A 27956-nucleotide genomic window follows, 5' to 3' on the forward strand; every position below is an offset into this window, starting at 1 on the left:
GTGGAATTTAGAATGATAAGGGATCTTTGAAATCCAATCCAGACCACAGATAAGGTTTTTTAAGTCTGAGAAGTGAAGGGATTTTCTCCCAAGGAAAGTGTCAATCAGGACCAGTACAGAGCTTTGATTTCAAGGATTGCGGCAGTCTCTTCTGCAGAAAGCAGAATCCCCCCCCCCCCCATTTCCCCTTAATAGCAGCACCTTGCTCCCCAGGTTATCTCCAAAAGCATGCACATGGTTGCCTTCTTGTGGTCTCTTCCCTCTTAACCTGTGAGCTCCTTAGAAGGCAGGTACTGCTCTTGCCTCTGTTCCAAGCCTCTAGCACACTGCCTGGTGTGCTCTAAGTGCTTTAGAGTGCTCGTTGATTTGGTTTTTGCACAACCACCACTGCTGGCTCTTCAGGCCAGGGAGGCGATCCTGTGCCGTTTGCTTGGCCTGCCCTGTCCTGCTCTGCCCTGCCACCTTCTTCAAGCCCGGACAGGTGGTAGGAGTGAAGTCACTCTCTCCACCAGGGGCCCCAGAGGCAGGGTAGGGTTGGCTTCTGGGAACTCGGGACTGACTCTTCTCTCCCACTTTCCCGCACCATTTTTCCCATCTCAGTTATTATTCCTTAACATGCTGCAGAAAGGAAGCTTGTGGCAGGGAGGTCTCCCCAGGGGGACTTGGCCTTTTTAGGAAGATAGCTAAGGCTAGAGAAGTGCCGGCGATGGCATCACCCTTCTGGCCCAGCTTTGGGGCTGGCCTCTTGCTGGAGAGTGCTGCACAGTGGGGAATTTTCATCCCTATCACTAGTGGTCCTAGTCTCCTTCCCACCTCGCCCTCCTTCAGCTTCAGAGCCAGGCACGACACACAAGCAAAGTATTCTCAGTCTCTCTTTAATTGCCTGTAAAAAACTTTCCCCCCACACCACACGCACACAGAAGGGGCAAGGGCAGACCCTGAGACCTCTGTAGCTATCATCCTCCCTCACTGCCCTGGGGAGAGGAGAAGCCCCTCTGGGGAAGCCCAATCCAACCTAAGGGACACAGTGCTACCCAAATCCTTCCCCTTACCCAGCCAGTATCTGTGCCTAGGTACCAATCGGGGGCATCAGTAGTGTCCCCATACCCTTGCAGGTGTCCCTGTTCAACCTTTCCCATAGGTCCTCGTCCCACCACCATGGAGCATTCATAGTAATGTAGCTTGCTCAGAGTGATTAATGGGGTCCCGGCGAGTAGGTAGCCGTGCTCGAGTAGCATCACGGCGACGTCGGAAGGCCAAGAACTCCTCCCGGAGTGCAGCGCAGCGCTCCTCTGGTCCAAGGGGGTGGGCAGCACCCCAGGTACACTCTGGTTCCTTGGAGCCTTCAAGAGGAACATGAAACAGGGGAGTGAGATGGAAGGATTTTTTTTTTTTTTTTTTTTTAAGCAACAGATTAAGGACAGAAAAGCTTCAAAGGACAAGCTAAATGGGGGACATGGAAGAGAGTGCGCCTACACCACCTCCTTTGTGAAAGTAAAGATAGGGAATATCTATTACCCCAGAATAGAGAGACCAGGGCACAACTGCAAACTAAACCTGGGAGGGAAGAACAAGCAGGCCCTGAAACCAGTGCTGGGGAGTTAAGAAAAGGAAATCATGGGGTAGAGAGATGCCACGTGAGCTGAGCTGAGAAGGATGAAGAAGCTGGCACTTGATCCCCTGCCGGAGGGTCTCACGCACCTAGTTTCAGTTCAGTCTGGAGCCGGGAGCCACCACCCCTCTGCCCCAGCTGCAGGGATTCGAGCAGTTCCAAGTCCCCAGGAAGCTCAGAGTCCCATTCATAGTTTTCATCCACTGAAGTGTTCCTCCTGTGGGCACAATATTGTGTACGTGTGGGTTATGGAGCAGAAAAGTTCAGGACAGTAGATGGCCCCCTGACCTGGAAATGGCTATGGAAACCCTTTGAGCCTCAGAGGAATGTCCACAATTGGGGATTAACCACTACTTCAAAGGAACCTAAGAAGATACTAGCCCAGGGGAGGAATAATAAAGATAAAGAAAAGGAAGAGCAATGGAAAAAAGGGAGAAAGGGAAGAGACCATGCTCACCTCTTACTGATGGTCAGCACGTGTTCCCTCCGAGGCCACCTTTCCAGACCAATTCCTCCACTGGCCCAACTGCTAGTGTCCCCTGAGGGAGGACTGAGGTAGCTGCCCCCGAGAGAGGGGGCCAGGGAGGGGGGCCGAAAAAAGGAGGCACTACCTCTCCCACTGCTCTGGCTGGTGAGACTGCCTCTGGGCACAGCAGGGGGAGGCCCAGGCAGCCCCCTCTCCCGAAGTGTCCAGTCTGCCAAGGCAGTGCAGGGTGAATCAGAGCCCCCCCCACTGACCCCACTCCCAGGCAGAGCTGCCTTAGGGAGGCCTAATGGGGAGCCCAGAGGTCGAGACAAAGTTGTCTCAGGGCCTGGCCGGGTGTCCATGTAGTCAAGGGGTGGAGCTGGACTGGATTCTTCAATAGGCCAGTCCCCATCAACATTCATCTCCCGGAAGAATGGGAGACTCAAATACTGGAGCAGGGGGCTAGGGGCTGGCAGGGGGCTAGGTGGTGGGCCCACAGGACTGATGTCAGCAATGTGAAGAGGCTGGACCACTCCACTGGGACTGCTGCTGCTGCAGTCAAATGAGTGAGCCTGGCGATGGACTGTGCTTTGGGGCTCATCTTGGATCTGGGACAGCAAAACCTGGGGGGACCCAGCACCCGGTCCCATCACAAATCGCCCATCAGGGCCTCGGCAGATTGGTTCCAGGGGCAGCGGGCTGGACAGGAGCTGGGCAGGAGGACTGGGGAGCTGGGTGGTCTCCCCCCACAGCAGGCTTTGTCGAAGGCTGAGAGATGGGGACTCCTGGAGTTTTAACTTCGCCACACTGTCAGGGCTGCCCGAGCCTGGAGCAGAACTGGGGAGGGGTGGGGCATCAGGGCCCGCGTCAGCATGGAGGGGGCACAGGACAATTCTAACCACCCATGAGCCAGAGACAGGAGAAGGGATATTTGGAATGGACCAAGAAAATGCCAAGAAGATGAAGGCAGGAAGCATAGGCAATGTCTACACAGGGGTTCTTAACCATTTCTGTCACGAACCTCTGTGGCAATCTGGTGAAGTCTGCGGACCCCGGCTCAGAGTAATGTTTTTAAATGAATGAAATAAAGCACACAAATTACAAAGAAAACCAATTCTATTGGAATTATTATTAAAATATATTTTTAAGGTTCATGGACTCCAAGTTAAGGACCCCTGGTCTGAAGAAAAGAGAACACTAGCCTTGGAGGGGTGTAAGACTGGGCCCTGACTGGCACAATGTCACTGGCCTGTGGGAAGGCTGAAGGCAGAGCTTCCCTTCCTCAGGGCCTCCTGTGTAATCTGCTTCAAATCCCTTTAGCCCCAGTCTAGCCCCATCCACCCTGAGACCCCCGCCACCTACTTCCCCACAGAAAGTGCAGAAGAATAAAGGGAGGAGGCACTGCCCAGGGCACCGCAGGGTCAGAGGACTAGGGAATGGAAGAACTTACTTGGGAGGTGACTTCCTTGGGGGGGAGAAGATGAGTGGTAGATCTGGAAGGGTGTGAGAACAGGGGGATGATGACAGCAATGGAGAGAGGACTCGGCTCTTTTTGTTTACTCCATGCTCCAGTCCCTGGGACATGCTCCTCCTACCCACCCCATGGAGCTCCCAGCCCCAACATCTACAGGGTGTGGGAAAGAGCAGGGCTCTGTGACGGGGCAGGGCACAGGCCTGGGAGGGCAAAGGCAGTTTGTTCCTCACATATAGGTATGGACATGGTGGAGAGGTAGGCTCTGGGTGGGGCTAAAGGCAGTATGGGAGTTGTACTAGGGGAAATAAGCTGGGAGAATAGACCTGTCTTGGGGCTTGGAGGCTGGGTGAGGAGCGGAGACTGGGCAGGGATTGGGCCCAGTTTCTGGGGCAAAGAAGAGGGCCTCTGTGAGAGGATCGGGGTACACCCCCGGCTGGGGGACAAGTGAGAAGCTGGGGTCTAGATGGGCTGCAGAACCCGGATAGCAGCAGGATGGGGCCTACCTCGGTGACGTTTTCGGAGCCTGGCAGCCCGACGTCTGTTCATGGCACAGGCAGCCATGGTGCTGATGAGAATGGCTACACTCAGGAAACAAACGCCACCTACCACACCGGCCAGCACAGGCTGAGGCAGCAGGCCAGGAAGCTGCGTTCGGGAGGGGTACACCTCCATGCCTGAGTGTGGGGGTGGAGAGCGGAGTCAGCGTGGAGCTGCTGAGCGAACAGAATGACCCCAAAGATTCTGAGGGCCCGCCATTCCCTTCAACCCCAGCACAGGGGCTCTCACCAGCTGTGGAGATGTTGGCCACGTTGCTGGGGTCACTGATGTAGCTGCCAGCAAAAGCCACAAGGCGAAACTCATAGAAGGAATCCTAAATTGGGGCAAGAGCATTGGGAAGGAGGAAGGGCATAGAGCACAGCTCAGTATCCTTATAGAGCAGGCACACAAGAGAATGTCTTTGAAGGTGATGGGAAGAAGGAAACAGTGAATGGGGAAGAATGGGGATTTCAAAATTCACAGGCGGAAAACCTCTCAGAAGAAAACTGATCCTCAGCCACCACTGCCCATCCTGGAAATCCACTGCTCTGGACTCATTCTCCCAACTGGGGACTCCTTAAGCCAGGCTTTCCCAAAGGGTGCCAGCCGTGCCCACTCCCCTCCAGACCCAGCTCTGTCTCTGACTGCTCCACCCTTTGCCTACACCCATGCAACCACTTTTCCCCTTCTAGCTTCCCTTTATGAGTAGACTGTCTTATTTGTTTATATTTGTATTCCTAGCATCTAGCAGAACCTGGAACAGAATAAGTAGTTAAAAGGTCTCACTCATGCACACTTTCTGTCTGTGTGTGTATGTGTGTGTGTGTATCTGCTTGCCTGTCTCTCTTTTTCTCTGTCTCTATTCTCTTGTCTCCTCCTCTTCTCTCTTTTCATCTCTCTCTCGTTTCTTTCTCTTCTTTCCCTCTCCTCTCTTTCCCCCTTTCTCTTCTCCACCTCTTTCTCCCTCCCAACTTCTTTCCCTCTTACCTTGATGAGCCCAGGCACGAGCAGTTGAGTGTCAGCTCCACTGATGGCCCTGTCCAGCACTTCCCAGCCATGGGAGCCATGCCGCCCTTCCAGGGCATAACTGGCTAATGTTTCAGGAGCCAGCAAGGGAGGCTCCCAGTGTAGAAGCACACCCCTTGCTGTCCTCACTGCCATGAGTCCTCGGGGTGGGGAGAGGGGTAGTTGGGATTCCGTGGGGTGTGACATAGGGACCATCTGGGTAGTTGGGAGCCCTGCAAGGACAGAATTTGCTTTACTTTCCCCAAACCCTTCTGCTTTCTCAGTCCATCAGTTCCTCAGTCTCTTCCCTAGAACAACTCTCTACCACATGGGAACCCTTCCACATTTCCCAAGCGTCCATTCTCTTTTCTGAACCAACATTCTATTTCCTAGATTTTTCTTCTTTTCTTCAAATGTGATCTTCTCACATTTAACTTTGTGATCTTCTCACATTTAACTTTGTGATCTTCTCACATTTAACTTTCATATTATTATTATTATTATCAGTATTATTTGTTGTTGTTGAGGCACTTGGGGTTAAGTGACTTGCCCAGGTCACACAGCTAGGAAGTGTTAAGTGTCTGAGGTCACATTTGAACTCAGGTCCTCCTGACTTCAGGGCTGGTGCTCTATCCACTCCACCACCTAGCTGCCCCAACTTTCATATTATTTTAAACCATGTAAGTTCAACAATATCTCTCTCCAATCTTTCCCTTTACAACTGTCCCCCATACCCAAGTTCCTAAACATCTTTCTCCTTTTCCATTTGCTCCTGCCTGCCCCAAGTCCCCCTCAAACCCCTCCCACATCCCTAGGTTTGCCCTTTCTCCTCAGCTTTATCTGGTAGCTATTAGGATAAGAAGTCTCACCATCTGGAGAAGACAAGATGATCTCACTGAAAGGACCACTCCCTAGCTTGTTCTGGGCCAGGACACTGAACTGGTAGCTGGTGTGGGGTTGCAGACCTGCTACCACTAGGTGGGCAGCACCTGCAGGCACTGGCAAGGATATCCAGTCATGGTGGGCACGGTCGGGACGCTTGGCCCTGTGAAAATTGAAGGCCAGGAGGATAATGAACTGGAGAGGTTTGGAGCACAGAGAAGTGAGATACTTTGACTTCCTGAAAGTATTGTCCAGAACTTTCTGGGACTGGGGCAGAAAAATTGGGAAATGTTCATGGCAGGATCATGAGAGTCCTTGGGTTCCAGAACAAGTAGTCCGTGTCTTCCTGTCCTCTTGGCCACCTCTTTCTGCATGCATCCTCCTGTCCCTGGGGCTGGTTCCTGATCTCATTGACCTAAGAACTGTGACTAAATCATCAGAGGAACCTAACATCCTAACAGGCTGTTCTTAAACTTTTGTTTATATGGGTTGTATCCACTTCTAGTTACCATATTAGAACTAAAACATCTTAGTATTATTACAAGAATAGTTTTGACCTTGTGGATCCTCTAAAAGAGTCTTAGATACCCACGGGGCCCCTGGACCACATTCTGAGAATTGTTGTACATAGAACGATTGAAAGAGATCTATATATCTAGCATAAAAGGGACAAGGGGGACAGTAGGATCGAGCTGGTTAAGAAAAAAAAAAGGAAGAAGCTGAGTAAGGGAATACTCACAGAGGGGTATACCACACACTGAATCTCTGCAGGTAGCCACCATCAAAACCAGGCTCCCAGGAGACATTGGCTCCCTCAGGTAAGGACAGCACAGACACATTGGTGACAGCATGGGGACTAGTACCTTGTTGGGGGAATATCATAGGGTTAGGGTTAGGAGATAGGGCAGGCTCTTGGTAGAGGTCCAAGTCCTCTATCCTAAGGCCCTTCTATATCTCAGTTCCTATCCATGTTCCTCCCTCAACCTCAAAACGTTATGGCTCTGGAGTCAAGCCCCCCATGTCCAAACTCCCCATTGTCCCATGCTCCCTGACCCCTAGACACTGACCTAACACGTAGACATTAGTAGTGGTTGCCACACGAGCCACAACATTGCTGGCACTGCACTCCCAACGGCCATGAGCTTCCTTGCTCAGTGGTCGCAGGACCAAGCTGCTGTTACCATCCACCTGGGCCTCACCTCGTAGGCTTCGGTCCACCTGCAGAAGAGCCATCTGTCACTCCTAGTGACAAAGACCACCATACCCCTTACCCAAGATCCCCTCATCCTCCCCAATACTACTCCACCCCATGTTTGAGAAGGAGGCTGGAATTCCCTGCCTCCTTCTCAGAAGAGGCATTTGGGCACTTTCTTCCCACTAGATGCCTGGGGATGAAAGGGTAGGAGGTAAATGAATGCTGAGTACTGTGGAGCCCAGGTCTGGGAGTCTCACCTTAGCCCAGGTGATGGCAGGGGTGGGGTCCCCATGGGCTGAACAAGGGATGAGCAATTCCCTCCCCACTTCTTGGAAGTACTCTTTCTTTGGTTGTTCAATGAAAGCTGGAGGAGCCTGAAATATAGAGTGAGGTTTAAAGAGTAGAAGGAAAGGCTGGGGGCTCCAGTGGTATCCCATCTTCTACCCCAACTAATTCTTAACATATATGTCTATCTTATGTGCCTACAGGGAGGGCCTCTCCTACCACTTAGCTCTCTCAATTTTCCTGTTCCTCTCCTACACTCTCCCTAACTTTTCTGACTCTCTGACTTCAGCTGATATGGCAGGAAAAATGGGAAGGTAAGTTACTTCTTACGGACCCACGATGATAGACAGTCAACTAAGAGGGCTGGACTGCTATAGAAGAGAGCGAAATGCTTGCATCAGGTTAGGAGGATCAGGAGAGAACAGATGTCCAATTCTTGTTCTGGGGACCTTAGAGCCAGCTTCCTACTCTAGAATCCAGATGGGCAAAGAGAATGGGTTGCATCATCCTTCCTACTCCTGCCAGACTAATTTACTTTGTCTATAAATCAAGTCATATCTTGACTCTGCTACTCAAAATTCTTTAGTGACTCCCTAGAAACAAAGAAAGTTCATTAACCTGAGTCTGGCATTCAAGTCTCTCCACAATCTAGTGCTACTCTAATCTGGGGCAGCTGGTGGTGAAGCAAATAGTGCTGGGTCATAAAACCTGAATTTTAATCTAGCTTCACACACTTACTAATTCTAAATCACCCAACTCTTTAGCTTTGCCTCAGTTTCCTCAACTGTAAAGTGTGAATACATCAAGTGAAGAAATATTTTTAAAGAGCTTAGCACAGTGCCTGGCACAGAGTAGGTGCTACAGTACCTCTCCCCCTCCATATACTCTGACCAAGTTGAATTATTATTTTTCCCTATATTTTGTATTTTCCTAAGTTCATGTTTTTGCTTATCATGTTCCCAGTTTCAGAATGTCCTCCTTATTTCCCCTTCAACTGTTTAATTTCTATCCATTATTTAAAACCAATAGATTATATCTTTCTTTTGGGCAGGGGATGTTTAATTTTCATTTTTATATAAGATATGCACATATACAAGGGTATCTAGAAACATTCAGTATGTGCCTCTTCAAATAAAGGCTGTTAAAGTAAATTAAAGCAATCTCCATGAAAGACCCTAGAACGTGCCAGCACTAACCTTCTGCCTTAAGTCTCGTAGAATCTTTTATTTTGATGCTCTCTAATGTAGACATCATTGTGTATTTATTGCTAAAGACTTTATTCTACCAGATCATAAACTCCATGAAGGCAAGGGTGATCTCTTTTAAGTTGCACTTCCTTAAGTGTCTAGTACAGCAGACCCTGTTCCATCCTTTCTCCCCCTTTATCTCACCTGGTTGTGTTGAAGCTAACCCTGGAAGTTAACTCTAACTCTGATCTGGAGTTTCTGCCATGGCTGCTTCAGGATAAGAAGGAAGAGGTTGGGAGCTAGAGAGAAGAGACCAGGGACCTTTCCTTACCTTGAGCAGCACTCGGGTTGGGGGGGAAGGCCCAGTGGTGCCATGGCTGTTGTAAGGAGTACAAGTGTATTCTCCTAGGGCATCCTCATTCCCCAGGGCAATGACCAATGAACCATCTGAAGCCTGGGACCAGCCTGGGAACTGAGCATGGGACCAAAGGAATCACAAAATGTCAGAGATCAAAGGAGATGTTACAAGTCATCAAGTCTATGTTCCCCTGCCATTTTTAGAGATAAGGAAACAAAAGTCGGGAGACCTCCACCCCACTCCAAACCTCCTCCTGATCCCACCCAGCTTCCACTGTGACCTTTCTCCCCTCCCCACCAAGCTAGTACCTTGTCCAGCTGCAAGGCTTGGCCATCTTTGGTCCAGTTGACAAACAGTAGAGGAGGGTTGGCACGGGTGGGACACCGTATCACTCCCTGCATGCCCACAGGCAAGGGTGTCTCTGGGGGCATTGCTGTCACCTGGGCAGGATCTGAAGGGAAGCAAGCAGTAAAGCAATGAAAAAGACATGTGGGCCAGAGTATCCTATGTCACCTACGACAAGGGTCATAGGAGAGAAAGGGGAAGGAGAGGAGTCTGGAGATGTGAGGCAGAAGATAACAGGCTGGTGGTGGTGAGAAAAAAGCTTCAGACAGACAGGTTAGAATCACAGGATTCTCTGAGCCAGGAGAGGGTCTTACACAGCACGGTGAGGTAGGCAGATGCTGAGGGTGGGTGGCGAAGGCCATTACTTGGCACACAGGTGTAGCGTCCAGCATCATCAGGCTGGGTAGCCTGCAGCCAGAGACTTCCATCCACCAGGATTCGAACTCGGGGCTGCAGGCGACTGTAATGCAATACGCATGGAGAATGTATAAAGGAATTCTAGGGAAATAAACACTTGTAGTTGGACCCCAGACCACTCTCCATGAGTCTCTTTCTCATGTGAGTTTCTTCCTATACCTTGGAAGTTGGCAAGGACTGATGGCAAGGGAAAAAATTCCCCATTCTTTACCTCTGGTGAACAAGAGAGATAAAAGGGACACCTATATCTAGTACAGGAAAATGAGAGGTAAGAAGAGGATGGTAAATCTGGGGACTGGCAGCAACAAAAAGAGAGGGACTACTTTACTACCAGCTCTGAGGTGTGGACCCATTAGAAAAAAGAAAAAGAAAATTGTTTTTCAGAGAGGCCTGATAGCATTTCTCTTCTCTTTCCCCCCCTTGCTTGTTTGGGAAAATTTTCTTAGAGGGGTGACCAAGGGCCTTGCTCTACCCAGAAAGGGCAGCTCCTCTCCATTCATCTCCTTTCCCCACCCTAAACCTCCCTGTGATCTGCTTCCCTTCTGGACAGACAGAACTATGGACGAAGTTTCCTTAGTCTTCCCTGGGTCCCACCTGATGTGGAAGACATTGGTGCTCCCATGGAACCAGGTGTAGGTGAGGTTGGCAGGGTGTGCTTGAGCCTGGCAGGCCAAGGAGGCATCCTGGGAGGCATTAACTGTGCTATTTTCAGGGGGCACCACGATGACTGGAGGTCCTGTGGAGAGAAGCACATCAAAGGGGACTCTACCATCCTTATTTCTGATTCACAGCAGAGAAAATTCTTGGCTTGCTCCCTTCTCCCTCTATCTCCATTGCCTTGATCATCTCAGATAATTGTTTGTTATGGAGATAGTAGAGTACTAGAAAGAGAGTATTTCCACTCGGAATATTACACACAATCACAATTTTCTCTGCAAAACCAGCTCCCCTTCCTAACTTTTCCATTTTTATCAGGGAGAAGCCAGAAAGAAGGATGGATGGCATTGCTCCACCAACACATAAGCACAGAACCCAGCATCCTCAGGTTGATCAATGAAAAGCTACCATCAAACCATATAAGAACTCAGGCCTATAATCTAGGGTTTCTTCTATCCAAAGTTTGGGATCACCTTTGACTCTTAGCTCTTCCCCCAGATGGCCATTCTAAATCTTCTTTTTTCTTCCTTCAAAATGTCTTTCAGATCCTCTTCCTACATTCTATTCCTACTTCCCTTGTTCTCAACATCTTACTCCAAGATTATCTCAGAAGCCTTCTAGGTGGTCAGGCTACAGCCTTTCCCTCATCCTCAAACTTCAAACTCTCTTTCACCAGGTCACTCCTGTGGAAGAATGTATCATAAGGAAGGCCTTAAGATCATAGAAACTAAAAGTGGAAGAAACTTTAGAGACTATAAAATTCAATTCAACAAATATTCAGTAAATACCTATGTTCTAGGCATTGTACTAGGTGCTAGATTCTTAGGCTTCGATCTAGAAGAAACCTTAAAGGCAATGTATATCTGGTCCAATCCTCTTGTTTTATAGCTACTAGCTAGCTACATGATCATGAGAAGTCATATAACCACTCAGGATCAATTTTTTTTTTTAATTGCAAAATGGGAATAATAGTACCTTCCCAAACCTATTGCAGCCTTTGTTTCAAGAATCAAATGAGGTATTTGTAAAGTGCTTAGCACCGTGTCTGGAACATATTTAGTGTTTAATAAATTCTCATTTGCAAAACAATGCTGAAAAGTAGTCATCTGGCCTATGAAGCCAAGCTTATTCCTTTCTGTAACATACAACTGTACTCCACCTCAATCTGGACTTCCCATTATCTCCCTAAACACAAAATGCTCATTCATTCATTCCTGACTTCCCTCATACTATTCTGCCTACTAGGAATTCCTTCTCTCCTCTTCTTCTCCACCTATCTAAATCCAATTCATCCTCCAATTCCCAGTAATGTCCCACCACTTCCATGTTGTCATCCTTCCTCCTAAGAAGTCCTAATGTACTGATGGCCAATGCTTTCCTCCCATTGATACTTGGTTCTGAAACTATGTGTACTAGTACTCTCCACGGACTTCAAATTACTTAAGGACAGCATACTTGGATATGCCTTGGATCTGGAGGCAGAGAAGCCGCCTTTGTTACTAGCTGAGTAACTTTCCTCTATGAAATGAAAAGGTGAGATCAGATCATCTCCTGGGTCCTATCCAGCTCTTAACTCTGTGATCCTGGCCTGTTGCTTCTTTTTTCTTCTACATAAAACAGAACATAAGTGGGAACACAGCTGAAGTTTAATAATTATTTGTAGATAGATTGATGCCCTGAGACCCAACATGCAGTTTTTAGGGTAAAGGAAGGTAATAGGAGATGCTGTTTGTAGGATAATAGCTCAGACCAAGGGGCCCTTCTTCACCTTAAACCTTGGGCTTTAAGACAGCAGTTCTGTCTTTTTATTTCTCTGTTCTTTACATTACATTCAATTTATATTGAAAGAAATTTGCCCACTCTTTGCAAAACACTATGCTAGATATAAGAAATACAAAGACCATAAGGAAAATGTTCCCGATCTCTATAAGGGAAAATATAACATATAGAGAGCTAAGTAAATAAAAGTTAATTTGAAGATGGGGAAAACATTAACAACTGAGGGAATCCAGAAAAGAGAGAAGTTGGGGCTAGGAATACAGATGTATGTAGATATATAAACGTAGGGTAGATTTGCATCTGCATGGAGATAATAATGTAACCTGGGGTTCTTAAGCATTTGTGAGTCATGGAGTCCTTTGGAAGTAACTCCTTTTCAGAATAGTGTTGTTAACTGTACAAACTGGTACAAAGAAAACCAATTATACTGAAATATTGCTATCAGAATCCCTTTAAAATATGATCATGAACCCCAGGTTAAGAACCAATGAAAATCTGTGAGATTACAAAAGGAGAGACACGTACAAAGGTGCAATCACAGAGGAGTATCAGGGAAGCACAACCTCATGGGAGGGAAGAGAGGATGGCCAACAGTATTAAAAGGATACAAAGGGTATTGAGTAATACAAAAACATAGCAAGAAGTCAAGGAGAATGAATGAAAACTGAGGGAAAAGGCCATTGGATGGAGTAGTTTAAAGGTCATCTTTGTGAGAGCAGTTTTAAGTAGTGAGTCAAAAGCAGCTCTGAGGAGAGAGGGAATCAAGGGGAGGAGAGATGCTTTATTCTGTCTGTGAAAGGGAGAAGATACAGGCTGGAGATACAAGGCAGTGTCCCAAGAAGATGGCAGGGCTGGATGAACGCTGTGAAAGGGAGACCCTGGCAGCAGGAAAGGAGCCACTATATAGGGAGGGAATGACACAAGGGCATTTAATATTCTAGGAAGATGGGATCAGGGGACAGAAGAGTTGGCGAATTTTCAGCCCCTTCTCTCCCCAGCCTTTGCATCCTTCCTAGAGGAGTAAATGGGTTTCCAGCCCTTATTCCTCCCTTTCCAAGCTCCTACCACTTCGTCATCTCTTTCTCTTCTGTCCCTTGGCACCTCAACCCTACTGCTCACCATGCACCAGCAGGTGGGTAGCATGCGTGGCACTGCCCTCAGTGCTGGAGGCATGGCACGTGTAGATTCCAGCACTGGACTGCTCCACTCTCCCAATCCGAAGGGTCCCATTTTGCACCTGGAGGAAGAAAAGGAGGAACAGACCTTTGATCTCCCTTTTAGTCCCACATGCACAATTCTGTGCTCCCAGAGATGGCCGGCAGAGGGCAGCAGAATCCCAAGAACAGGGAGACCCTGTGGCCGTGGCACTTAGTACCAGGAATAGATCTGACTGCCTCCCGCCAGTCACACACTCTTCATCCTCCCTGCCCACTGCTCCACCCAGTTCCGATACCCCTTCCCCATGTTCCTTCCCTTGACATCCTCCCTGCTTCATACCTGCACCTGGCCCTGGCCTTGGCCCAGGTCCCGCCCATCTCGCTTCCAGGCCACATGAGGCTGGGGGCTGCCACTGGCCGCACAGTGCAGGGTCACCGGCACCCACTCCCGAACCTCTAATACTGGTGGGGGAGTCTCCAGGAATCTGGGAGGGGCTGTTGACAAAGAGGCTGTGAGAGCGCATAAAGCCCTGCCCAATCATTTACTCAATGGGAGGAAGATTAGGGCTTCTATTTTGGATGGGTCAGCAGAATCATTGCCAACCATGCCCAGTGGGAATCCTGGCCCTGTCACCCGCCCAGGAAGTATCAGGGTCCCAGGGTCAATTCTGCCCCAATCAGTGGAAGGACACACACACACAGACACTGAAAAAAAAGTCTGATCTCTAGTACAAAGTAGACTTGTCCCTAAGGTTAATTAAATTGGATCCACAGGAAGAGCCATAGCAAAGATTTAAAACAGGGAGGGACCTTACGGGCCATTCAGTTCAAGGTTCTCATTTTACAAATGAGAAAACACAGGTCAAGAAAGATGAAGTTAGTTGCCCAGAGTCACAGGCCTAGAAGGCATCCCAGGCAAGATTTGGTCCCAGGTGTTCTGTCCTCTCTCCATCATACCATTAAGACTCCCATTATAGAGACCCAAACCACAAGCAGTTCCTCCCTAGCAGCCTAGGCAGCCTATGGCTCAGGGCCATGATTGATGGGTGGAGCTGTCCTGGAGAGCCAGGCCAGGATTAGTGGGACTGTCGGGCGCATGTACCCACACCCTCCCCCATCCATATCAGACCTGACTGAAATGGCCAAGGGGTGAGTTGGGCCCTTCTGGGGAGAGAAAGGGGAAGGCAGAATGGAATAACTGAAAGAGCACAGATCAGAACTTTAGTCCTTCCTCAAAAATAGCCGGGTGAGCCTGGGCAAGTCATATAATCTGTCCTTATCTCATCTGTGAAAGGAAGAGAAAAATGCTCTGCCTGCCCTGTTTTGAGGATTCAAGGAGACAATGTGTACCAACTCACTTTGCAAGAGGGTTAAGATCATCCATGGATGAATAATAACCAAGGGAATCACAGGAGGAAGGCAGAGTAAAGAGTACTAGAGAAAAGATGGAGGGGAAGGGAAGAAAGGAGAGAAAGTAGGACATGGAAAGGACAGAATGGAATTGTACTTTAAATAGAAAGATGAACGTCTTTCCATTATTCCCTTTGAGCAGTTCCCACCTTCCACCTTCCCTGCCACCACATTTCCTTCAACCCTAGACTTCCCTCCTCCCCTTAACCACCACTTTGTTCCCCAGTCCCGTACAATTAACTGTGAGGTGAACCCAGGAGCCATTGGCAAAGTCATCTTCCGGGTTGGGCTGATCCAAGAAGAGCACACGGCATTCATACCAACCCTGGTCCTCTGTCTGAAGCCTTTCAATTAGTAAGGATGCCCCTTCCTGTAGCCGCACACGCCCTAGAAGAACAACAAACACTGGCATAAACATTGTATCATCTGAAAACTCCTTATGGACAGCCAGGGCAACCCCTTGCCTCTTGGGAGCTGGGAATTCTGGCAGAGCATACTACCACAGCTGGGGAAAGGATCTGAAAAAACTGGTCCCTTTGTCCAGTATCATTATTTCCAGCATCTTTCCTCCCCCTTTCTCTTTTCTCCTCTCCCAAATCCCACTTGCTCCTGCTTCTACAGCTAGGATCCATCCCAAACAAAAGGAAACATTTCTTCCTATTCCAATATAGCCAGCCCAAGTTTAAGAAGGCAGATGAAAAGAGACTCTAGCTCTCAGTTTCACTATTTGCAGGAATTATCCTCCTCACCCCTTTTTTCCAAAAGACATCCCATCACTAAAATCCTTCTTTGGGAGTGTGAGGTGAGGCTGAAACTGTATGTCATTCCTCCTTCCCCACAGCCACCCACCACAGGAACCAGGGCCCCTGTAACTCTAAGAGAGCTGCTTGTCCTGGCTAGGGGCCAAGTATCTCCAGCCAAAGCCCCTAATCCCCCAGAGCTATTATCAGAGGCCTAAGCGCCTTAGGGTGGCTAGAACCCAGGTCAACCAGGCAAACAGGCTGGCAGCAAAATCAGATGCCTTGTTACTTCAGAGAGCTCCTCTCCCTCTAGATGATCATACCCTGGACTGATTTGAAGTATCTGAATCATAGAATGGCAAAGTTGGAAGGGACCTTATCAGTCATGTAGTCTCTTCTATAAGCTAACACTAATATAACCCATAAGCGATCATCTGACATTTGCTTAAAGACTTCCAAGAAAGGGGAATCCCTTAGTGTACACACACACACACACACACACACACACACACACACATCCACTTCTGGACACTTCTGTTAAAGGGTAGCGTTTGTGGTTGTTATGACATCTAAACCTGCCTTTGCAATTTTCAGCCACTATTGCTGGCTTTTTCCTATAAGGCTTAGTCAGAATATCTACTGATTTCTCCATGACAGCCTTGAAATACGTGGAGATAGCAATCATTCTCCTGCCTCCTATTCTGAGCGCTGACCCCACAAGTCTGTCTTCTCTTCCACAGACTAAATGTGACCAATTTCTTCAATGGATCCTTTCATCTTCATGCCCCATTCATAGAGATTCAAACATACACACCCACATATAGCTCAAGTATTAACCTTTGCCCATATGCACACACAACCCCTACAACCATACCCAGAGTCAAGACATTGGGATTTATAGGAATTGTAGTGGGGAGTCCTGGACCCATTTTCCCTCCTTTCCCTCTGAAAAACTCTCCAAATGCTCTGTACCCTTCCCCAGACATTCATTCACCCATTCTCAGACATGGTTAGATCCTGGCTGACACTGGTCCCATCTTTGTTTCTTTGTTTCAATTCAATAATATTTAAATACCTACTTTAGATGCTATTCAGGCAATAGGAAAACAATGGGAAAAAACAATAGTCTCCTGACTTAAAGTATAAGACACAGTAATAAAATATAAGCTCCCTGAAGGTAGGGACCCAAATTTCCATTTTGTCTTTGAATACTCTTACCCAGCACAGGGCTTGGGCTACTTGGAATATAGTACAATGCTGTACTGTTAAAAAACCATGTTGTTGCTGTTCAGTCACTTAGTCATGCTTGACTCTTTGTGATTCTATGAACCATACTTACTGTCCATGGGGTTTTATTGGGAAAAATATTAAGTGGTTTACCATTTCCTTTTCCAGTGGATTAAGGCTAACAGAAATTATGTGACTTACCAAAGTCACACAGTTAGCATCTGAGGCCAGATTTGAACTTTAGTCTTCCTGACTCCAAGCTTAGCCCTTTATCCACTGAGCTACCAAGCAGCCCCCTAGGCACAAATTAAGTGATCCACAGCTAGGAAATATATAAGCTGGTATTTAATAAATGCTTAATAGGTACAGGGGATGCCTAGACTGTTACAGATATGCACATGGCTTAAGGTAGACTTGCAACCCAAAAGTACACTCCTGATACACACACATATATAAAACTCAACTCCAACTTTTTACTTCCCATAATACCCCAAATTCTCTGTCTCTTTAATTCCCAATGAACAAAATCATACTTTGGTCACAACCCTTGTTGCCTCAAATCTAGGAGAGTTCCACTGTAAGGAGAAACTACCCATCTTAAAGATATTTGAGATTAAGGCACAAATTAATAAGTATTTATTCAGGTGGGCTATGTCCCTTTGCATAAATCAATCTCAGATGGGCCCTCAGTTGCAGAGGTGTGTCATTATAGAATAGGTGGACCTGTTTAAAGGGTTTTCTATCTAATTCTCCTCCCAGGTGATAAGCTTTGACCAGGCAAGTAAATATTTAACCATATCCTTACATCTCTGGTTACTGAGTACCCTGGACACAGGCCTACTGACACCTAAGCAGAACCAAAGACATGCATTAAACTTCAGTTGATACAAAATCAAAAGGGCCAAAAAACTCAACTAGGCCACTTCAATAGGTTTTAAGAATGGAAACATGTCATGTTGGTGATCCAAGGACACTGATATGCTTTCTGATTCATCAAAGATCATATTGTGTTTTCTAATGTCTCGATGTAGGGCATGTTTTAATAGACTTTTTTTTTTTAAACTCCCATGGGATCTCTCCTATGGTAACTCTCAGTTAACCTGAAAACTTAGTGAGGTGGAACATCTGACTGTCCTGACACAGCAGAACAGATACCACCAGCTGCTACAGCTTGCTCCAGGGGGCAGAGGTCTCCAGTGTCCTCTGTTCTTTGATACAGATGATAAGGTGGTTGGCAAGGCTGTTTTTCCTGGTTTGGGGTGGCACCTCCAGGCAGGCAGAGCTCCTGTGCTAAGTTATGAGAGTTGGGGACAATCCTTGACTTTAGAGAATGATGGGAGAGATAAGACCACAGAAATAGAGGAAGAAATACAGGAGAATCTAGTGCAAATTGTGTAGGTAAATGTAGGGGTTAAGAAGGAAACCAGAAAAGGCTTCCTGGAAAAGGTAATTTCTAGGTTTTGTTAAGAAGAAACATGTGAAGAAGTACAGGGGAAAAAGGTAGGGCATTCTGGGTGGGATAGAATAAAGGGAAGCATTTGAAGTCTTAAATTACCCAGGACAGAAAGAATGCATAGCCACTTCCTTAGCCTGGGATATTTCAACAGCATTGTAGTTTTGAGTGTTTTGAGTCTGGTGATAATAATTGGTGTGATGGATACAGTGCCAGGCCTGGAGTTGGGAAGATTCATCTTTATGAGTTCAAAAGCAGCCTCAGATACTGAAAGTTGTGCGATCCAGTCACTTCACCCTGTTTGCTTCAGTTTCCTCATCTGTAAAATGAGCTGGAGTAGGAAATGGCAAAACACTCCAGTGTCTTTGCCAAGAAAACATCAAATAGGATCACAAAAGAAGAGGACACAACTGGAAAACTGAACGGCAAATATTAGTAGGGTAGGGACTGGGTCTGTGATATCATCAGTGAATTTCCGGTGAGGAAACTCCCTCTACCACTGCAGATAAGCAGGTGTTAAGAGTTGCCTAGAGCACTGAGAAGTTTAGCAAGTCCCTCAGGATGACACAGCCAGAAGTGATCCGAGGCAGGACTTTGATCTTCTAGGTGTTTAGGCCAGTTCTCTGCCCATTCCACCGAGAAACTGGAGTGACTAAACCATGTATAAGGATCCCTATGGACTGCATACTGATTTGGAAAACCATATATTAGCATTATCCATATTGTGTCAAATTTTTATTTATTTTGCTAAAAAATTCCCAATTTTATCTTAATCTGGTTTGCTGGGAATGTTGTGAATCTCTGTACTACCCTGTTTTGATAAACTTCCTTACCTGAGACCCTCCCCGATTCACCATTTTTTGTTGTTGTTTTGCTTCCTCTCCTATCCCAATACTTTGTTATTACTCTGTATATATTTTATATTTAGAGAGAGATAGCCTGAAGTAGTGGAGAGGGAGCTAGCCTTAGAACCAGGAAAATATGAGTGTAATTTCTGTCTTTAATTCATACTGACTGTGTGGCCCTGGGCAAATACTTTAACAACTCAAAAGACCAATTTAACTCTCTAAGATTTTACATTTCAAAGCAGGAACTTATTTTTCTGTGTTAGTAGAGGGAGTTTTCTCAGTGGGAGTTCCCTAAACCAATGAAATCATAAGTTTGGTACAAAATTTTTTAAAACTTATATTTACTTATTTGGTCACATTATTTCCTACCAAATAAAATGCCAGCTCCTAAAAGACTATTTTCTTCTTGTCTTGTATATTGTCCAAGTGATTTGCCCAGCACCTGCCACTTGAAGGATGGGATTAATAAATTATTTTAGAACTAAAGAAAAGAAACTGGTTCTGGGCTTTATTCCAGGAAACCTCATTTATGGTAAGGATGAGGATAAGTTCCTTTTTCCTTTCTTTCCATCTTCTCCTACTTAGAAAAATCACATCATCTAATGCTGGATTATGTGTTGTCCTACATGCTTCCGAAAGGAGGACAGAGGGGACAGAGAATGAATGGGCTGGACCAATGCCTGCACCCTGCACAAATGACAAAAGTTAGTCAGTCAGAATATGTCAAGGAAGAATCTACCAGATCTAAACCAGTGAAATCAGGAATCTTTCGAAGTATTGAAGTATAGAGTAAGCTCAGATTGTTTTTTGCATGGAATTCTATGAAGTCTTCAAGAATATGCCATCTATTTTCTACCTTTCTTGTCTCCCCTATCTATCCCCCCCAAAACATTCATTACTGCTAAGCATTCAATTAATTGAATTAATTAATGTATCTTCCAATTAAAAAGTCCAAGCCTGGAGTTCCTTGCTTTAGGATGGGAGATAAGGCAGAGTTTTACTAATTAATTCTACTCCAATACTCTGGAGTTGACTTTATAGAAACAGGGTATCTAGGCCTGGTTGTACAATATCAGTTTTCTCCAAATCTCTTCTGCTCATTCTGACTCTTCCCCTTTTGACACCAGACTCTCCATCATTCTTCTTCAGTATAGCACTAATTCTCCTCCCACTCACCCCCCCCCCAAGTCCAAAATGGATTTTCCCCAAAGACAGGCTCTAAATCTCAAGTCCATCTTGTCCCACCCCCTACGGACACCACCACGAATTTGTGCCTATCTGCCCTATACTAGCCAGAGGGTTTATGACAAAACATCATTGTCCTAAACAACTTCCACGTCCTGTTGCTTGGCAACTCTGTGGTTGGGAGTCCCCACACAAAGGCAGGAGAGGCCCTGGGGGTAGGGAATGGGGGGAGGGAGGGAGGCATGGAGTGGGGATGGGTGGGAGAAAGGGGATGGGAATGGAGAATCAGGGGGTTGAGGGGTGGGCAGGGAGTAGGTAAGGGGGTGCGTGGGTTTGGTAGGCAGGAATGCCTTCAACTGTAGTGCAAATGTAGTTGCACTTAATGGGCAACAGGTATCTCTTATCTGACTTTCTAACACAGCATTATATCCAGCAACTCCTTGCTTCTAGTAAGAGGAAGCCCCAAATTAGGGAAAGGTACTCCTCTTATTCCCCATGCCCTTTCCCCAGAAACATCACCACAGGAGCTGCCAAGTACAATAAGGAGTAACAGAAAATGAGGCTAATAAAGGCACATTGCCAGGTAGTAGGTTGAGTAAGAAACCAGAGCAATAGAGAAGAAAAAAAAGAGGGGAGACAGTGGGTGTTTGCTTGGCAGTATATCTCTGTTTACCCCTCCACTTCCCACAAGAAGAAAATTATCTGTTTGGCAGAGACTGACATCTAAAAGGGGGGGATGGTGTAGGGTGGGGGCTGAGAGAGTAGAAAGTTTAAGAGTTTCAGAGTTTCCTTAGGGAATCGTTGGGGAAACTTTCTTCTCCCTTATCCTATACTCCCTGCCCCCCACTATATCCTCAGGCAGGCAGGCAGCCCCACCTTTCTAATAAGAGAGGTTGCCCAGGCAGGTCCTTCTTAAACAACCAGGGAGGCCCCACTCACTCTCAGTGCTTGTATCTCCTCTCACAGATTCTAACATGAGGCACTGGAGCTGTTTTTATTCTAGTGTCCCTAATTGGAGCATCATTTGCATACACAGAGAGAGAGGTCCTATGAAGTTAACCATACCCCTTCCCCCAACTGGGCCAGTAGCCAACAACTGTCCTAGTTTGAAAAAAAATCAGAAGCAAATCAGTGAGTGATTTGGTATCTCCCCAAGATACCTGCCAGTCTCCTCCTCCACACTGCCTCCTCCTCCACAAGCCTCAACCAATCCCACTGCTCCCTCTAGGATTCAAATTAGAGAAAGGGGTTGGGTCTCAGGATCCCACTTCTCTCCCCTCAGTGGCCCCTTCTGGGCTTCTCCTTGGGAAGTTCAGCATAGAAGGTAATGAAGAGGTAGAGGGATCTTATTCAGAGTTTTAGGATTCTCCCATCTTGTCTACCAGCACGACAATCTAAAATCTGTTCCTATCCATCCTATCTTGTCCACTGGTTGCTGGAACAACCTTTTCTTGATTCCCACTCTACCATGCATGATACCCATCTTAGCCCACACCATCTCTATGTAATCCTGCTGCAGCTTTCATCACTACCATCCCAGGGTTCTGGCCCTGGGAGTGAGTGGAAAAGGATATCTTCAATGATGCATACTTGAAGGATTAGTAGACAACAAGTATCTATCTCTTCCCTATCTGTTGATGAAGAGTTCCTAGGTGTTAAGTCAGGAAAAAGAACATAGCCTTTTCTTCCTTTGTAGTATTCCTTCCCCCACCCTAAATTCAGAGAACCCTTGGATCCAAGCACCAGCTAGCCAGAATATGTCTCTAATAAGGGGATCAAAAAGAAGTAGAACCATCCAGGGACAGAGGGGTAGATTAAAGGGCCTAGAAAAAGGACAAAGACAGTTTTGGTGTTTAATACCCCAGGCTCCATGGGCATACAAAGGAAAGAAATACATCCTTTACCTGAGTCTCATCCCTTGTTTAAACATTGGGTATCTCAGATTCTGGAGACCTTTCTCACCATCCTAGGTGTAGCATCATCAAGCTGCACACTAATATTGTGATAGAATGGACTAAGGCCTCCTGAAGCCCTGACATCTGAAATGAGAGGCTTGAACGGCATGACCTCTTATGGCCCATTCCAGCTCTAAAATCATCTTTCCTTCTGCATCCTAACCTTGGGAAACTCCCCACAGGAAGACACAAGTTGGAGTCCTTGGTTAGTTCTGTATATTTGCTAAGGATTGAGGAATCAGAGGATGGGGTCAGGAAAGCAGGATAATTGGGTTTGCCATAAATTGAGAGGATGGAATACAGTTTGATAAGATTTCAAGATGGGATTAGTTCAAAGTATGAAGGCTGTGTTTGGAGGTAAAAGTGTGGAGGAAAGGGTCAGAAAGTAAACAGAATCACCAAAGTTAGAGCTATTATCGATTTGATAAAATTAGGCAAGAGAGTAAGAGTTCAAAGGTTAGATACTGGAACTGAGGGTCAGGGCAAAGGGATGAGGATTAGGGAGTATGAAGAAGAATTGAGGAAGTCCCAGGCCTCATCCATATGTCACAGCTGCCCCTGCTAAGGAATGGTTCTTACCCACGTAGTGAGGATCGACACGGGGGGAGTACAGCCCAAACTGGATGAAAATGGGAAGCAGGAAGCCAAAGCGCAACCACTCGATGACATGCAGGGGGGGCCTCCCCGTGGGGGGCAGGAGGTCACAGCTTAGCAAGGCACTCTCCCCAGTTCGGCCCACCACTGTCACTGCCTCAGGTTTCACACGGCCTGTAGGGAGTGAGGGGAGAGAGGCAATGGGAGCACAGCAAGGAGGATTTGTGTTAAGGTTATACAAGTGACTTAGGGTTAAGGCTTTAATTTAATTCAAGAAACATTTATTCTGGCCATCTCCTGACCCAGGTATATATATCTCCCAAGGCCCCACAGCCCTTCAGGACCCACTCTGGGCCTAGGAATTGTCTTTCTTCCCAAACTGAGTTTTTGCTGTGTGTGTGTGTGTGTGTGTGTGTGTGTGTGTGTGTGTGTGTAGTTCTGGACTTCATGAGCCCCAGAAGGACCTCACCGTCAGCCCCCTGACTGGTGATCAGGCTGAGGGTGGCCAGGCAGAGGCACCAAATCATAGCACAGCTGTCCCACCCGGCCCCTCCTGTCCCCTAGGAGCCCTGATGGAGGGGCCGAGGGATGGGCCCTGGCTGAAGGGTGCTCTTCTCTGCTTTGCAGCAAACTCCTCAGTTCCTCCGTGTAGCCACCAGAGAGATGTGACTCCAGCCAGATTTGATCTTTGGGAAACTCGGGGCCTCAGCCCAGGTGAATCCAGATGAGGATACCCTCTGGGGAACCAGTATCTGAAAGAGGAAAAAAATTCAAAGGGATAAAGAAAAGCTAGTCAGTCAGAATATATCAAGGGAGAATCTACCAGGCTTGAAAGAAGAATATATAAGGGCAATGATAGGCAGTATACAAGGCAGTACAAAGTGGAGGCCCTAAGGAACAGAAAAAAAGACTAGTGTCAAACAAAAAATTCTGAATTCCTAAGACCATACTGAATGATCCACCCCCCCATCAAGTTTTCCAATAATCTTTATTCATAAATTTATTTAACCTTCATAACAGCACTGTGAAAGTTTATGTGGTTACTTCAACAAATCTATAGTAAATGCCTAGTGTGGGCTAGGCATTAGGGATATTAAATTAAAAAAAATGATTAAAAAGTCTTCTTGCCTTCAAGAAGCATACATTCTATTGGAGGTGAAGATGCAACAGACAGGAAAATAAGTATATAATATATACCATAACATCTTATAAGGGAAAGGGAGTAAAGGATAAATACAAATAAAATGATCTGGGAAAATTGAGGAGGAAGGACCTACTTTTGGGTAGATCCTAAAAGACTTAAAAAAAAAAAGCAAAGGATTCGAAAAGCAGAAATGAAAGGACTATTGCAGGAATGGATTATAATTCTCACAAGAAGTGAGAAATAGAAAGTCCAATAAGAAACACAAAAAGTAGGAAGGAAGGAGAGAATGAATGTGAGATAAGGCTAGAAAATAAATCAGATTGTGGAGAATTTTGTCAGGCTTTTAACCAAGAAAAAAATAAGCATAAACTCAAAAGGTTTTGAGCAGAGAATAAGAGTCAAGTCTATGTTTTAGGAAGATTATTTTAGCACTTGTATGAAGGACAGAAAGGAGAGAGGAGGGACTGAAAACTATGACCAGTTAAAAGGCTTTTAAGATAGTCCATATGTGAGATGGTAAGAATCTGTTAAAAAAAAAAAAAAAGAAAGAAACAGATATGAGCAATATTATAGAAGATAGAATCAATGAGAATTTGACAACTGTTATTTGAGTGGGAACAGAGAAGAATCAATGCCAATAAAGAAGAAACTGAAGCAGATGAGTTAAGTTACTTTTGCTGGTGCTTTGACACATGACACAGTGTCATAGGACATTCAATCTTCCAGTTCTAATTTTCTTTCTACTACTACAATTTTCTCTCTGTGCCTCTGCCTCTGCCTGTTTCTCTGTCTCTGTTTCTGTCTCAATCTGTCTCTATCTCTCTCTTCTCCCACACCTCCCTTCATCCATCTATTCACCTATATATACACAAAACTGGAAACTAAAGGAGTGTACATTGGGGAATGGCTGAACAAATTTATGATGTACAAATATAATGGGATACGAGCATGCCATAAGAAATGATGAAAGAGATGATTTCAGGGAAGTCTAGGAAGACTTAGATGAATTGAACACAATCAGGAGGCCAATTTATACAAAAAAGACAAACAACTTTGACAGACTTAGGAGCTCTGATCAACAAAATGACCAATCATAGTATAGAGCAAATCATGGAATACACCAATTATCTCCTGGCACAATGCAGAATGATACACTTTTTCATACATGGTTAATATGGAATTTGTTTTTCTTACTATACATATTTATTACAAATCTACCGACCCTCACCCACTCCAATTCAGGAGAAGGGAAATGGGAAGGAAGAAAAAATATATGTGTATAATATATTTTTTTAAAATTTAAAGACTGCCATCTATTGCAAGGAAATCTCAGTTTAAAAATCACATTAGACTGTATTGAGCCCTGAGGCTTTCCTGCTATTCATTAAGAGTTACTTTTTGACATTCTGTTTCATGATGCACCTCAAGCTGGGAATTCTCTGCTTTTCTCAGAAGCCTCCCCAAAAGATTCATGTTTCAAAGATGAATCACATTCCCTAGGGAATAAGTAGGAACAACTTCCCCCACCCTCCCACAAGCTGAGAGGGGAGCAAATTGAGGCTCTCTCCAGGTCTAGGTGAGTACTGAGCAAGTTAGATCCTTTTTTCCTCTTTTCTTGACTCCAAGACTGCCTAACCCTCCTTTTGCCAGATTCCCTTCCCCAACTTCCCATTTTATCTCCTTCACTCCCTCAAATATCCTCTTAAAACCTTCCAGGATCTCTCTTCTCTATGCTCTTTTTATTTCACCGGACAAAGCTTGCCCCAGCTCAAGGTTTCTAGTATTGCTGGGAACCACTATAATTCACTTCATTTCAGAGTAATTTTTTTGGTATTCGATATGGGAACTGCCCAGATATCAGACATCATTAGCCCCAGAGCAAATGTAGTGAGGTGCGTGGAATCTCATCCTTCCCTCTCTTCAAACCTTAAGGAACTGAAATCCCCCCAATTTTTTCCTCTCTTTTCCAACATATCCAAATTGAACTCTAGCCTCTCCCCACCCCACCAGAACTTCTTTCTCTCCCTTTCTTCTGTTCCCTACTCCTACAACTCTCCTCTTTTTCCGTTCTCTCCCATAGAATTCTTTTCTTGTTTTCTGCCCCAAAACTATTTCTCTTCTGTTTTCTGGTCCCATCAGAACTTCATCTTTTCTCTTCCTCTAGAATTCTCTTCCTCTTCTGTTTTCTCCCAGAGTTCCACTTTTAGTAGTCTCTCCTCCAAGAAACTCCCCTTTTCTGTTCTCTCTCCCTAGATTCCACTCCTCTCCTGCTTTTGTCTCCCACAACTCCTCTTATCTTTTCATCTACCAGAACTCCCCTCCATCTCCTTTTCTCTGCTCCTAGAACTCCCTTCTTCTCTTTCCCCAGAACGACTACTGCTCTGTCCTAGAGAATTCCCTCTTTTCTGATCTCTCCCCCAAACTACTACTGTTCTCTTCTAGAGTACCCCCCCTTCGGTTTCTCCCTCGGAATAATTCTTTCCTCCTAGAACTCCCTCTTCTCTTCCCTAGAATTTTCTTTTTCTGTCCTCTCTCCACTTCCAGATCTTTTCCTTTTCTATTATCTCCTCCTGAATTCCTCCTTTTTAGAATTGCTTCTTCTGTTCTCTCCCCCCAGAATTTACTTCTTTCCTCATTTCCCCAACTTCCTTTTTCTGTATCTACTACCTGAACTCTTCTTCTGTTTGCCCCCCGAATCCTCTCCCCTCCTCTTGCTGCGAGCTCTTCTGCTCTCTCTTCCTAGAGCTCCCTTGTCTTGGTGGTACACCCCAAGTACTGCCGGCTTTCCCCGATCTCAGAATTTTCCCCTTTTTCTATTCTCCCCATAGAACTTCTGTCTTGTTTCCAGCCCCTGAAATCCTCCCCCCACTCTTCTCTAGTTCTTGTCCCCCAGACTTTCCCTCTTCTCTGGGCCTGATCCCTAGAACTCCTCTTTTCCTGTTATCTCCCCAAGAACTCTCTCATTCTCCTATGTTCAGCACCCCTCCCTCCCCCCCAAAACTCTGGTCTTTTGTTTTCTCCCCCAAAACTTCTCTCTTCTGCTCTCTCCAGCACCCCCTCCGCCCCATGACCCGAGTTCCCCACTTCTCTGGATCTCCCCAGAATAACCCCCCAACCCACTCCCCACTAGTTCTGCTCCCCCAGAGATCCTCCTCCCTCACCTGCTGCGCTCCGCTCGCCCGCTCTCCCGGTCACACAATAGGGGGCGGTCCCGCCTCCCAGCCTCAGGGGCTCGGAGCTCCTCCACAGCTCCTCCAGTTACCCTGGAGACCGCCAATCCCCCCTCAGCCTGCTGCCAATGGGAGTCAGCGAGAGGAGGGGTTGGGCCGCCGGGGTCCCAGCCAGTGTCTGGGAGTTGTAGTTTCTCCAGGGGTTTGCAGCGTGGCCCGTGGACCCTGGGCGCCCCCTGGTGGCGATTTTGACAGCCCGGGCGGGGGGGGGGGGGGGGTCGGCTCAGACAATGTTCTTGTCCTTGGTGGTGACAGGAGGAAGCAGCTCCTCAACTTGTCTCCTTCTCACTTAGTCCTTTAGCCTTAAGCAGCTGCCCTTTGCTTCCTGGGAGAAGAGTGGCGGGACCGGGCCGGAGTCGCGACTGAAATTTGAACCCTAGGGGCAGGAACCGCATGCGGGGTGCAGACCTCCCCGCCCTCTCACAGGAGATCCACCCTACTCTTCTGCACATCCGATCCCCTCCCGCCTCCGCCCTCCTCCCGCCCCCTCTTTCTTACTGGACTGGAAATACCTGTCTTGTGTTGGCAAGAGTCCTAATCCTACTCCCACCACCCGCACAGTAGGGAGGCGGACCCGCGGCTTCTCAGCCTCACCCGGGGACTGTTCAGTGCTAGACCCTGGATTTTTCTCCTCTCCAGCCTCAGACCAAGCATTGAAGTCCAGTGTCCAATATTTCTCCCTGACAACTCTAGCTGACAGTCTCCGTTTTTCCTGGACCCTGTACTTATCTTTCAAGATCCACTCAAGTCTCTTCCATGAATCTCTTACTACCTTTTACACCGACACTCCATTCTCCCTTATTGTCTCTGGCAC

The 27956-nt window shown here is 46.6% G+C and overlaps 1 protein-coding gene across 1 annotated transcript; it reads right to left on the reverse strand.

Moving 5' to 3' along the window:
• Nucleotides 1–859: 859 nt before the first annotated feature.
• IGSF9 (immunoglobulin superfamily member 9) lies at nt 860–27195 on the reverse strand. The gene is made up of 21 exons (XM_074262281.1): nt 27074–27195; nt 23238–23520; nt 22754–22942; nt 15001–15153; nt 13697–13851; nt 13319–13436; nt 10358–10499; nt 9661–9806; nt 9310–9452; nt 8975–9115; nt 7429–7545; nt 7044–7194; nt 6716–6839; nt 5964–6139; nt 5077–5327; nt 4339–4423; nt 4056–4226; nt 3529–3571; nt 2070–2915; nt 1702–1829; nt 860–1343 (listed from the first exon to the last, which is right to left on the reverse strand). Exons 2-21 carry the CDS (start codon nt 23293–23295, stop codon nt 1168–1170), a joined length of 3513 nt encoding a protein of 1170 aa, XP_074118382.1. The 5' UTR covers nt 23296–23520; nt 27074–27195; the 3' UTR covers nt 860–1167.
• Nucleotides 27196–27956: the final 761 nt, after the last annotated feature.

The sequence above is a fragment of the Sminthopsis crassicaudata genome, chromosome 4 (assembly GCF_048593235.1).
Source record: "Sminthopsis crassicaudata isolate SCR6 chromosome 4, ASM4859323v1, whole genome shotgun sequence".
NCBI lineage: Eukaryota > Metazoa > Chordata > Mammalia > Dasyuromorphia > Dasyuridae > Sminthopsis > Sminthopsis crassicaudata.